Below are 14,692 nucleotides of genomic sequence, written 5' to 3' on the forward strand. Positions count from 1 at the left end.
GATGAAAATTTCGATGTAGCAAAATGCCGGTAAAACAAAATTTTGCTAATGGTGAAAATAATTCTTTTAGTGAAATTTCGTCACAATAGAAATTCTTATGTAAGATTTTTTAATATTAATGATAGAAATTGTAATTATAAGACAGCATGTTGTCAAGATAAGTTTTAATTCCTTGACTTAATGTGACATCTGTTATTTCATTCATTCATTCATTCATACATACATACATTCATTCATACATACATTCATTCATTCATACATACATACATACATTCATTCATTCATACATACATTCATTCATACATACATACATTCATTCATACATACATACATACATTCATTCATTCATTCATTCATACATACATACATACATACATTCATTCATACATTCATTCATACATACATACATACATATATTCATTCATTCATTCATTCATTCATTCATACATTCATTCATTCATTCATACATTTATTCATTCATTCATTCATTCATTCATTCATACATACATACATTCATTCATTCATTCATACATTCATTCATTCATACATTTATTCATTCATACATTTATTCATTCATTCATTCATACATTCATTCATACATTCATTCATTCATACATACATACATTCATTCATACATTTATTCATTCATTCATTCATACATTCATTCATACATTTATTCATTCATACATTTATTCATTCATTCATTCATTCATTCATACATACATACATTCATTCATTCATACATACATACATATATACATTCATTCATACATTTATTCATTCATTCATTCATACATTCATTCATTCATACATACATACAGTCATTCATACATTTATTCATTCATACATTCATACATTCATTCATACATTTATTCATTCATACATTTATTCATTCATTCATTCATACATACATACATTCATTCATACATACATACATTCATTCATTCATTCATTCATTCATACATTTATTCATTCATTCATTCATACATTCATACATTCATTCATGCATTTATTCATTCATTCATTCATTCATTCATACATACATACATGCATACATTCATTTATTCATTCATTCATTCATTTTCTTACTTAACTTCATTCTTGCTTATCTATTATTCTTTTTCTTCTTACTTATCGCTATGATCATCTTCCTATTATTCTTTTTACTTGTCATTATCATCTTTTTCTCATTATCAACCTTACCAAAATCACCACCGTGTTCTACTTTCTGTTTCTCTGTGTGTTCCATTGCCTGCCTTTCATTGTCTTGTTGGCTATTCTTCTCCTTTTCCTCCTTCATACAGTTCTTTCTTTTTATTTTTTATCAACATCAATATAGCCACGGTGTGGTCTAGAGGTTAGCGGGCAAGATTCGTGCATATTCTTCCCTTCCTCCTCACTTCTTCCCTTACTCTCTTTTTTCATCAGATTTTCTCTTTCATTTCCCCATAATTTTGATCTTAAGCTTATCCTGTAAGAAAGTGTTCTCGCATGTTGATCATACGCGTTAATTTTCAGAGTCACGTCAGCAGTTTTTATAATAAGCTTAATAAAATAATATACTTTATGCTCGACCATGTCGAAATGTAGTAATTATACACCTGGTAGCAGTCCTTTAATGCACGTCATTAAAGTACACCTATTCATTAAAGTTCAGGTTTTCGATTATTCTCGGATATGCAATCGAAAAAGAATTAGCGAAAAGTCACGGAGGCTGGAAATCCAATACTGTCGCAGAAGGTTATGTTCTGTTACTATAATAATTAGCGTTAATTGCAAATAATATTCAAATAAATTCAATTTGTCATCTCGTTTTTCAATTCTAAATCAATTTCCAGGTTATACCAAAATTAGTTCATCTTATTCTCTAGGCCTACATTACATCAAGGTCAATGACATTATCAATAGTTTCGCGTCTGCGCACATCTCACACGAGTTATGCAAAAGGTCACTTCCGATCTTGAGTCAGATACAAATAAAATGAATAGGCCTACTTCTGAATAATTTCAAGTTATAAATATGGTCGAGCATAAAAAGTCGTATGAAACTCGCCTATAATGGTAATTAAGACGCTCGTATGAAAATTATGAAACTCGCTTGCGCTCGTTTCATAAACAAACATACTTGCGTCTTAATTACTATCATTATAGGCTCGTTGCGTAATGTACTACTATATTTCCGTTATGATTATGCAATTATGATTGCAGGACAACTACACGGCACTCCACATTGCCGTTGAGTCCGCCAAGCCGGCAGTGGTGGAAACATTACTCGGGTATGGAGCAGATGTTCACGTCAAGGGTGAGTGCTGCTATGTTCTGAAGTTCTATGAAGTTCGTAGTTCATAGGGTCTTCTTTTAGAAGTTTGTGAAGACTTTTGTAAGGGACGGAACTAAGTCTGAAATGTTACTTTTCTAGTAACGCAATAAACGAACCTTACATTGGAACTCTTATTTCTGAAAGGAAAGCTGATGTAATCTAATACATTCTACTCTGTGTTTAGGGGGAAAATTACTTGAAACACCGCTACATATCGCAGCTCGCGTCAAAGATGGTGACCGGTGTGCCCTTATGCTGCTTAAGTCAGGCGCAGGTCCCAACATAAAAACAGATGACGGCCAGACACCTGTCCACGTGGCGGCGAAGTACGGCAATTTGGTGACGTTGATGCTGCTGCTGGATGACGGCGGAGATCCACTTTGCAAGTCGAAGGTAAGGCCCCAGTCTAATGAGTCTCTTGTAATATTACTTTCTAGTTGAAATGATTAAATATAAAGCCACGGCATTTTTTCACTTGTTACATTTCAAAGCAGAACCTTACAATTGTTGGAAAACTGAAAATTTAAGTGTAAGCACTATTTGTTGGTACACAGAAAGAGTGTTAACATCTGAATTACTTGCTTAAATATACGATATGTTAAGGGGTTAGGTACAGCTTAGAGTAAAATTTCGGAAATATTCAACATTTTTTTCCTCCATTTCTGTACCTTGTACAATAATGAAAATTAGTATGTGTAAAACACTGTCCTTCTGCTATATGATAAACATGTTTTCACGATTTAAAAAATTATTTATATATTTTTTAAAAATTCAAAGTTCACTGTGCAGTGATGAAGCGTTTCCCACATAACTCAAAAAATATCCAACATTCTGTGATGAAACTTTTTGTATGTATTTATGCATGCCATATCTACAATATGATGCAAGATCACTTCTCTACCTTTGATAGATTGTCTGATAAAAAATAAATTGATTTAAAAAATGGTCAAATATCTAACACAAAATAAAAAAGTATTGTTTATTAAGGGGTGTATTTGAAAGAGCATGATATTGTAAACATGAGTTTCAGCAATAAAATAAGAGAAAGAGAACATGAAAAAGTTAACAAGTTTATGAGTTATGAGGGAAACGCTTCATCACTGCACAGTGAACTTTGAATTTTGAAAAAAAAAAATATATATATATATATTTTTTTAAATCGTAAAAATATTTTTTGTGCGAGATCGTGCGTATTTGCTTGTTTTCCGCACAGAACCAATACGCGGTAAGTGTGAAATACCACATTCAGTATTCCCAACGTATAATAACAATTTCCCTCTTCTTACCGCTTAAGCGCGACATTAATTTTACTGCTTTAGGCTTTTAACATATTATTTTTAGAGACGTTTAACATAGTAATAATTATAAATTGGAAACTTACCACTGCAATTTCACCTAAATTGCACTGTTAATTATTGTTTTTAAATATTTGCAAAAATTAAGTAAAGTCTACTACTCCACGAAACTTATTGCATTCCTGATACAAGTAACATTAAGGAAGCCGTGAAAAAATCAACAAGATTCCAGATGCCGATGTTATTACTGCAATATGTTATATAAATAATATTGTTAAAATATTAAAATGAAAAATAAATCATTACATAACCTTACCGTTTGTTTTAAGTTCGCATTTATAGACTGGGGGGAGAAAAAGACAGACGTATATCACGGCCTGCTGGAATATTGTAAACACAGAAAACATTTGATAGCAACAATGTTGAAAGATATTTTGGTTTTCCGAAGTTGCCGTCATTAAACAGAAACCAAGATGGAGATTTCATTGCAACTAATTAGAAATTCGTCTTTCAGGTATGTAATAAACGATCTTCGCACAAAATAATATACGATACACGAGCGGTATGTTTGTTTTCATGTTCTCGGAATTTAAAAAAGCTCAACTACGTTTCGCTTTTTCAATCTTTTCCTCGAACATGAAAACGTCAACATACCGCTCTTGTAACTTATATTACTATTTCATGTAGCAAAAGGACAGTGTTTTACACATACCAATTTTCATTATTGTACAAGATACAGTAATGGAGGAAAAAAATGTTGAATATTTCCAAACATTTTACTGCTGTCAGCTATACCTAACCCCTTAAGTACATAAGTATATGCATTATTTTAATCGCTCCCAGTAATACCATGCTATATTTCTCCGTACGTAGGCCTATACTTTTCCAATTTCTAAGACTGTGACGAATCACAACTAGAACATGAGCCAGAATCAGATAGAGGCGAAAATTTTTTCAAGCATCTGATACGTAATTGCTCGCTACAATCATCATTTACTCGTAATACTGAAAAAGTAATAAAGTATTTCAAATTTCCTTATCGTATCGAGAGTGACGAGAAATTCCTTGTGCAAATCATATTACAAAATTTAACGAAAATGTTTGAATAATTTTTACTTAAACATATAGCAATACAGGGAATTACATTATTAGGTGATTTTTTTAAAGAAATGCATCACCTTTTTATTGAGTATGCTCCATTGCAGTAATGCAATACTACACACATTTGTTGCTACACTGTCTGAACTTAAAAAAAACTAATAGTGAACTATTTGTAACAGTAATAATATTAGGTGATATAAACAATCGATATTAATTGATCGATTCAAAGAGATGGTTAAGCTGGAGATTGTTGTTGTTTAGTCAACTGTCCGAAGACAGGTTCTGAATTTCACAAGTTATACAACAAGGCATCACTTATGAGGCAACTAAGCCAGGAGGTAACTAAGCCAGGATGGCCAATTTCTTTTTCCCTCCATTGCATTCATCGCCGACTAGCTACATATTTCACTAATCAGACTTCAGATGTTAAAAATCTACAACTTTATTTAGATAATAACATAGCAACATAAACAATTCCATAGCAACAACATTCAAAGCACTCTTAAAACGTCCGTTATACAATTCTGTTTCATAGAGTTCGACATATAGACTGTCTAAAGAAATTTCACTTAAGTAATTTGTTTCGGCAAATATATTTGTACAATTAATTTTAATCATACATTATCCAAAACAATTGCCCCTTTGTAGCATGACTCTAACATTATCATTTTTTCATTATCTATGGCATCAATGTGTATATTGATCGAAAATTAAATGCCACTACTCAAATTACAGAAAATTTACACATCCTCTAAGCCAAGAACCATACTAATGTATCACTACGCCATGCTAAACAGAAAAGATCAGATAGACGTTAATGTATAGGCACGTACGTTTCTTTTAATCTATCATAAAGTAATGTTTAATTACAGTGTAGTGTTTTCAATCGACATACAATGTGTAAAAACGTTAGTAATAAAGGAATTTTTACGGGACTATATTTTATAGCATATCTTGGCTTCAGCGTTCAAACAATCTCAGATTAGTTAGAGCGTATTCCGAATCTCAGCGCTGAGCAATCCGATGGCATCACGGTGTTCCGAATTTCAACGATGACGTCACTGATGCTCGACCGGTGTGGCACCGGTGCCATCAGCTTGCAGAGGTGGTGGCAGTCTCCATCAGCCGCCATCAGTGAATCTGATTGGTTCTTGTATAGGGCGGGAATTAGCAGACGAATGACATCGTGCACTGTTGTGTCATGGCGGTGTGTTCTGCTGTATTGTTTGTAATGAGCACAACGTAAAATCAATACTCGGTCACAACACGCTAGAAATACCACTGCACACATCATCTCTTTATTCTTCATCTTTCACTGTTGCTACTTCTCGTCACTGGAATTCTCTGCCGCCTGAAGTCAAGGGCTGCCGAACTTTAATTTCCTTTAAATGTAAATTAGAAAAGTATCTTATGATGAGTTGCCAGACCTAACGTGTTGCAAATGTGTTCCATTGTATTTATTTTTATTTATTTTTTGTTTCTTATTTTTATTATCTAAATCGTGTTTATTTATCACTTAACGCCAATATGTATCCCACTGTGTTGTTGTTTGTTATTATTAATCTATTTTTTATGTACATTTTATTCAATTGTCGGTTTCTGGTTTAATTATGTAAATCCTACTTAATTGTAATCTAATACTAATATGTATACTAATGTATTTATTTTTATTTTTACTTTTACTGTGTACATTTTTCTTTTTTATTGAATTATCGGCTTCTGTTTTTATGTGATTCGTATTTGATTCTAACAAATTAATATGTAGGCCTATTTCACTGTTTGTTTTTATTTTATGAGGTAAATTTTATGTAACTACCTCTTTTGATCTCATCATGTATCAGTATGTAATTACTTAATTCTGATCCAGTTTTATGTTCAACTGTGTAAGCAAGTTTTAATCCTGGTTGAGTGTAACAGAAGGCCTTACGGCCTTAACTCTGCCAGGTTAAATAAAGCCATTATTATTATTATTATTATTATTATTATTATTATTATTATTATTATTATTATTATTATTATTATTATTTTATTATGTTAATGGCTTATGAGCGAACATGTCAACGGACCAGTTATTACTACCGGTTCAAGAAATAAATTGTTTATGCTATCTTTTCTTTGAACGAGATGACAGTACGGAAATTTCGCAAAATTTTGCTAGTGTAGCACAGACAACAACTTGTATAGCCGCCATGACAGCCATCGATCCTTCCAGCAGTTTTGTTCCTATTTCGCTGCAGCGTGACGTCATTGTTGTCCACCGGTCCGGTGAGATTCGGAATACGCTGTTAGTGATGTCATATTGTTTGGTCTAGTACGATTCTTGCCTTGGGTAGACATTATACAAACTTCAACAAAAGCACAGATCTGCAACCTTATTATAGGAGCAAGCATTTCCTTTGACTCATACTTCTTTCAGATCGGAGAGACGCCATTACATCTGGCGTGTCGTGGATGTCGTGCAGATGTCGTTCGGCATCTCATAACATTTGTTCGGGAGAAGAAGGGAGTTGAGGTGGCGAAGAACTACGTAAACGCTGTGAACGACGAAGGGGCTGGAGCCCTCCATTACGCGGCGCAGATAACCAAAGACGAGGTGGAAGTGCCTCTCAGCGATAAAGAAGTCATGAAACTTCTGCTGGAAGAGGGCGCCGATGTCAGTCAGGCAACAAACAAGGTAAAAAAGGAAATCTGTTATCTCTGATTCTATATAACAGACCAAACAGCGTAATTCACTTTCAAGACAACTTCTATCAATTTCACTATGCTGCCATCTAGCGACTGCAAAAGAAGTCACATTATAATTAATGTTGTGGGTTTTAATCGATTAATCTAGTCGATTAATCGATCAATTTCTGTTGTAAGATTAATCGATCAAAAATATTTAATCGAATAATCGAATCGATTAAAATGAATCGATCGTAGTTGATATTAATTATTATTTTGTTAATACAAATTCACACTAAAAATTCGGACAATATTCCTTTCTCGGAAATTGCTTGCTTAAAAGCACAATAGCACTGTTATTTTCTACCTGTAAGCCAGATAGAGATGGAAATATGAGGACAGTGACTAGTCTACCTCTATTGAAAGTTGAAACACAATGCGAAACCCTTATTAAGTTTCATGGTTTTCCAAGAAAACTTCCACCTAGTTGTCAGCTCATCTTCCTAGCATATGAAATACATACTTTTCTGGGATTCGTCCCCCTCATCCCTTATAAAATAGCCATGTCTACACTGTGTGCAAGTGAGAGCGTAACTACCTTCCTCTCTTTCTAAAATCTGGCAATTCGATTACAATAGGGGCCAGTCTTCTGTTTCGACCGCTGTACTTTTGCAGGGGTTTGCGGTTTCTGTACTGAGTTTGTATTGAAGGTTGTGTGTTTAGTTTGATAAAGAAAAAAAAAAATCAGTTTTCTGTGGTTTGTGAAAAGTGTGAACTCCATTATGTCATATGAGAATTTGTGAGGTAAAGCCCGTGAAACGTTTGGATTGAAATTGAACGATCGTGGAGAAGTGCTTGACAGAAAAAATTTTTTTTTCGTGTTTAGTGATGCAGGAAACATTGTTGCTAAACGTAGAGCGGCACTTAATTCGGAGCATGTGAATGCACTCACATGTTTGAAATCATGGATGAAGCAATATTAACTGGGTGAGTCTTCATACTTTTTGTTATTTATGTTTGTCTCAAAAATTCCCGGAGAAATTGACACAATAAATTATAAGCCTCATAATAAATACGTTAATAATTAAAATAATAATTTTGTAATATAACGATACAATATATACGACATTTAATACTTGTGCTTATCACCGAACACAAGTTAAATTTAATAATAATTGTGTATTACAGTATATTAAAACATTTTTTCAACTCTGCCAAACTCGATTAATCTATCGATTAATCGATTAAATTCAAATAGTCGATTAAATATTTTGAGCGATCAACAGCACTAATTATAACCTTGATGGAATTGCATAGCACAGTCTAGTATATACAGTTACGAAGCTCAATACGTAGTAAATATGCATCCATAGATAGTTGCTAACTACTAGGATCGCTACTGTCGCCTCATTACAGACAATGCAAAATAGTACCTGCACAGTCTTTTGTTCCTAGCACCCTGAAAACTCAAGCTTCGTGACTGTATATACTAGACTGTGGTAATAGCTTGCAACTGTACTTCCATCTAGCGGTCGTTACCAAAAAAAATATTTTTTGACATTCGACATACTTGTTAACTGTATTAATCTGTAGCTCGTTAACTTTCTGCTCTAATAGAATCAGTGTCTGAAGCAATAAATATTTCAGACATGACTAAATCATGCAGGCTTTGCTTAATGGTAAGTTTTAGTTGCCATGGTAATATTTTACACTACATAGGTACAATCAGGAATAGTTTAAAATGCAAGGAAAAAATTTCTGCCAGCTAAAGTAAATTATTATTATTATTATTATTATTATTATTATTATTATTATTATTATTATTATTATTATTATTAGCATCATCATCAATATTACCGACTCTAAATAACCTAGCAATTGATACAGTGTCGTTAAATAACCAAATAAAAAGCATGTTTTTATTTACTGCAGAATAAACTATTTTCGCTTGAAAAGCATAAAGTCTGCCTGATGTTCAGGTTCCTGGTACAGGACCACAATGTTCACGTTATATGCTACGATATTCATGTTTTTGTTTAGGCCTAAGTGGTTGTACGCATAACTCTGTTTTGAAAATTAAGTACACTGGCGTTCAAAAACATCTGGCCTCCAATTTTCCGGTCGTGTATGCGAGCTTTATAACATTATAACCACGGAAAAAGTCAAAACCAAAGAAGATATAACAAATTGGCAAACTTTGAAATAGTTTCGCTAATAATTCTCAATAGGTGACTATATTTATTATAACGGATAAATTTCATCCTCCTCCAATGCTTTTCAAAAAACACTAGATTTAGCGGGAAAACGCTGATATTGTCAATAAATGAGAATAATTTATGTTTGATCTACATAATCATTTTCCGTGACACTTTTTAGCCGCCATAATAATGGTGCCAACTATTGAGAAGTAGCGGAACTCTTTCAAAGTCTGTCAATTGTTTATATCTTTGGTTCTGACTTTTCCCGTGGTTGGAAAGTTCGTTTACACGAGCATAGAATTGTAGATCAGATATCCTTGAACCACACTGTACCTACTGTTGTTTCTTTGCATGCGAAATTCGCGCGAATCCTCGAGGATACTGCAAGGGCAACGACTGTGCATACGGGCCTTAGTTTTCATTTCGGGACTGAGATTTGTAACATCATTATTCACAGCAGTCTATTGATGATACAAAAGGTTGGATAATTCTGACATGGTTTTATTCACAGGGGTACAACATTTACGAACCTTAAATATAGACGCCCCTCCCCCTTATTTATCACCTTTTGCCAAATGTTTGGAAGGCGTCAGCGCGTCCATCTTTGTTGATGTTCCGTATTGACCGCCCTAAAGCACGGATAAGTTCATCTCTGGTATTGTACCAGGTCCCTCGCAGTGGTTCTTTCACTTTGGTGAAAAGATCGTAATCGCATGGACTCATATCGGGCGAGTACGGAGGATGTTCCAGAATCTCCCATTGCCAGCGGCGCAAGAGGTCCTTGACAGCAGCAGCGGTGTGACTCCTTGCATTATAATGAAGAATGATGGGGTTCTGTGTCGTCGTTTTCTCCTGAGGGCTGGACGAAGGTGGTGGTGCTTCACGCAGTCCCTGAAAACATTCTTGTGCACTACGACCTCGTGCCACATCAATTTTGATCCAGGAACGTTGCTCTAGTTTTGTAAGGATGGGTTTAGGGCGCTCGCACTATCCTTATGAAAGTCAACGTTCTACACACTGCAGTAGATTGATGGAGTACTGTCGCCGCTGGCTGCACTAACTCATCTAACAGTCCTTGTTCATGTCCACACAGTTGGCAGCTCTCGAACGCACCATCGTCACGTGATAGCAGTGTTGCCATAACTTTTTATCTAACCTTGTATAATTAATTTGTATTCCAGACCCAAGAAACACCGTTTCACTACGTTGCAATGACGGGTAACAACGATGTCCTGGTGGAGATGCTGTCCCACCTGAGCCAGACAGAGGTGCAGAAAGCACTGAACAGGCAGTCGGCGGTGGGCTGGACACCCCTGCTCATCGCGTGCCATTCCGGCCACATGGAGATGGTGAACACGCTGCTCAACAACCACGCCAGGGTGGACGTGTTCGACAACGAAGGCCGGTCTGCCCTCCATCTAGCTGCCGACAAGGGCTACCTGCAGGTGTGCGACGCCTTGCTCACACACAAGGCGTTCATCAACAGCAAGTCTAGAGTGGGACGCACCGCGCTCCATCTGGCGGCTATGAACGGCTACGACCATCTTGTCAAGTATGTTGTAAAACACGAATAACAATTGAAAACCTATCTTTCCAAAGGGGTAAGCGCCAAAGACAAGTTTTGAGATATTGATTAAAACTATGCACCCGCTATCAAATGCATGTTGAGATACCTCCAACACCATCTTTCGCCGAACTTACATCACAACTGTGACAGAGTCCATTTGAGGAGCATCGTTTCAAATCGTATTATGTCCACTGTTGGACAAAATTGAGTTTGATACATTTTCGTATAGTTTCGCTGTGAACTCTGATTGTATCAAATCGTATTCGCTAACAATGTAAATGACTGCTTAAAACTAGCGGTTGTTTCAAATCGTATTCAGTCCTTTATAGTGTCTGTTTCATATCGTATTACGTCCAATAATCATGTTATAGAATATGTATAAATGAAATTAATTAATTAATTAATTACTTTGTTATGTTAGTTACACTGACAATCCGGCGCACTTTTCTCCACTATGCTTCACATTCAATACGGACAGCACAGTCTTTTTCTTGCGAGCTGTGTGTGATGGAAGTTGTTTCCAGTATGGAACAAGAAATTGTCGTAGGTGATAGTTCAGGAGAACTCCGGAAGAAGCAAAACATGCACATAGACTGAAATCTGAGGCAAGGTACGTTAAAATAAATTTTAATGAAGAATGCAGGGATTGGGAGACTCTCTACACACATTTATCACACCCCGCCAATATTTTAATAAATGTAGAAATTCTATAATTTTAATTTAATTTAATACAATACTAAATCAACAAAAAAAAAAAAATCTTCAGTCTTTACCTCTTTCTTATGCACTAGGGTATTTACCTATTCTTGGGGGGGGGGGAGTTGATGTCGGAGAAGGAAATGAACTGAAAACTCCCTCGAATTTTTAAAATGTAAAATTACTGTTCCATTTTTTCTACAGTATGACCTATAGTAACTTATAGCAGAAAGGAATAGTTAAAAAACAGCGGCTTATTCCAATTGTGCGAAGCTTTAGATTTCTATGCTAACATCATCGATGCAGTTACTATGGTAACTGACAATGAGGATGACGATAGTATGGCAACTTGTGGCTGCTTAGAAGAAGAAGGAGGATTCGAAAAAATGTGAAAAAGATTCGAACACCATGAATCCAGCCGGATGGATGTTATGAACACCCTGTAGACTTACATCAAAATTTATTTAGTGTGTATATTTCTTTTTTTGTATTAACAAAATATGTTTTATTTAATACTAAGAATAATAATGATTTTTATGCAATCATTTATTCATTAAGTACATTATGAAGCAGAAAGAACTTATGAACACTCTGTATATCAAAATGTTTAGTGTGGAAATTATAATTTTATATTAACAGATAATGTTTCTCTTTAATAACAATAATAATTATTGGTTATTTTATGTATGTGCCTCGTTAAGAATTTTTAATTGGAACATTTTGTACAATTATTGGATGAAAACGTATTACGTCCAAAACATTTTCCTTCAATTTGAAGAACAGAATTGAAAAGTGATTTAATTTTTTCAGGTTCCTTGAAATAATCCTCAAGCATAATAACTTCACATTTTTCAGTTTGTGAAAAATTACCCAGATTAGGAGTAATCAGTTTTCTTGTTCTTCCTGTAAAATTTTGTTTTTTGGACATAATATGATTTGAAACGATGCTCATCATTCAGTATGATCGTATTCTCATATGGATGTACCACCCTTAGATTGAATAAAATGAAATACGAAAAATTGGCACATAGCCCCTTTGGGAAGACAGGTCTTCAATTATGTCCCTAGACTTGATTATACAATTACATTATACAGGGTGTGTCAAAGGTAATGGAACAACCACACAATTGTGTAAGACCAATGTTTTAGGGATATGGTGCCATTGTAAATTCAGTGAAGCAGCAAGTTATCGTAAACAGTTAAAAACACTAAAAATTAACCTGGAACGCACAGTTTATTAAAAAACTTATGAAATGTAAGTGCGTATATTACTGAATAATATAGAGTAGGAGTAGTGCAACACGTGTACTCACATTGATTTAACAGTAATTGAAGACTGGACATAAAAAGGGCTGTGAGTGCCAAAGTATCTCTGTTGAGGTTCTGGCTGATATGTAGGCCTACTTCTATTATCAGGCAGTACATCTCACTTGACGATATGTGTCAGAGGAAGAACAATTGTTTGTACACATCTGAAGTCTGACTAGTGTAATATGTAGCTAGTCATCGATGCATGCAATGGAGGGGGAAAGGAACTGACCACCCTACCCCATTATCTCCTGGCCTAGTTGCCTCATACGTGGTGTCTTCGTGGTATTATTTGTGGGGTTCAGGCCTGTCTTCGAACAGATGACTAAACAACAAACAAGTGCCAAAGAGACAAACCTTAAAAAACAGAGCTTTCTTGTAGGACTAGTAATGTAATATTCTGAAATAACATCAAAAACTTCTTCCTTGCTTTTTTAACTATTTCTGATTGTATCTATGCAGTTAAAATATTACCATTATGAAGATAAAAAGAATTGTCATTGTATTATATTAATGATGTAGGCCTATTGTATTGTATTGTATTGTATTGTATTGGAGTATTGTATTGCTTTGTATTAATTATGTTATATTCATAGCAATGTAGAATTTTCTATCTTACTGGCTGAGTGGAAGAGAAGGCCGAATGGCCTTAACTCTGTCAGTTAAAATAAATCATTATTATTATTATCATCATCATTATTATTATTATTATTATTATTATTATTATTATTATTATTATTATTACAACTTACCGTTAAGCAACGCCTGCAAGGTATAGTCAAAAAAACAAGATACAATAAAATTGTAGGAAAATGTACAGTGGCATCAAAAACCTTTTCCTTACATTTTTATTGTATCCTGTTTTTTTTACTATACCTTGCAGGTTTTGATTAACGGTAAGTTTTAGTTGCCATGGTGATATTTTACACTGCATAGATACAATCAGGAATAGTTTAAAATGCAAGGAAAAAATTTCTGACACCTAAAATAAATCATTATTATTATCATCTTCATCAATATCATCGACGCTAAATAACCTAGCAGATGATACAGTGTTGTTAAATAACCAAATTAAAAACATGTTTTTATTTGATCTAGAATAAATTGTTTTCACTTGAAAAGCATAAAGTCTGCCTGATGTTCAGGTTCCTGGTGCAGGACCACAATGCAGTAATCGACGTGTTGACCCTGAAGAAGCAGACGCCTCTGCATCTGGCGTCAGGGGCTGGACAGCTGGAGGTTTGCCGCATATTGCTGCAGCTGGGAGCAGACATCGATGCGACTGACGACAGCGGACAGAAACCCATCCACGCCGCTGCCATGAACAACTATTCCGAAGTAGCTCAGCTGTTCCTGCAGCAACACCCGTCCCTAGTCATGGCATGCACGAAGGTAACTGATTTCATCGCTTGACTACGTATTAGGGTGAAGTGAGATACCAATCATGTATTTCAAAACTCTCTCATAGTAATATTTGCACAGAAGTGTTTATGACAACGTTATCTAAAACGAAAAACGCAGATTAAATTAGTATTTTCCTTTCA

General features: G+C 34.7%; 1 protein-coding gene across 1 annotated transcript in view; it reads left to right on the plus strand.

The window, feature by feature from the left end:
* The window catches only part of nompC (no mechanoreceptor potential C), a 358,845-nt gene that overhangs the window by 248,047 nt on the left and 96,106 nt on the right, over positions 1–14,692 (plus strand). Inside the window, exons 9-13 of the mRNA XM_069826862.1 lie at positions 2,208–2,301; positions 2,504–2,712; positions 7,132–7,389; positions 10,759–11,129; positions 14,294–14,540. Of these exons, the coding sequence (XP_069682963.1) occupies positions 2,208–2,301; positions 2,504–2,712; positions 7,132–7,389; positions 10,759–11,129; positions 14,294–14,540 (1,179 nt within the window). The remainder of the gene's footprint in view (positions 1–2,207; positions 2,302–2,503; positions 2,713–7,131; positions 7,390–10,758; positions 11,130–14,293; positions 14,541–14,692) is intronic.

The sequence above is a fragment of the Periplaneta americana genome, chromosome 5, assembly GCF_040183065.1.
Source record: "Periplaneta americana isolate PAMFEO1 chromosome 5, P.americana_PAMFEO1_priV1, whole genome shotgun sequence".
Lineage (NCBI taxonomy): Eukaryota > Metazoa > Arthropoda > Insecta > Blattodea > Blattidae > Periplaneta > Periplaneta americana.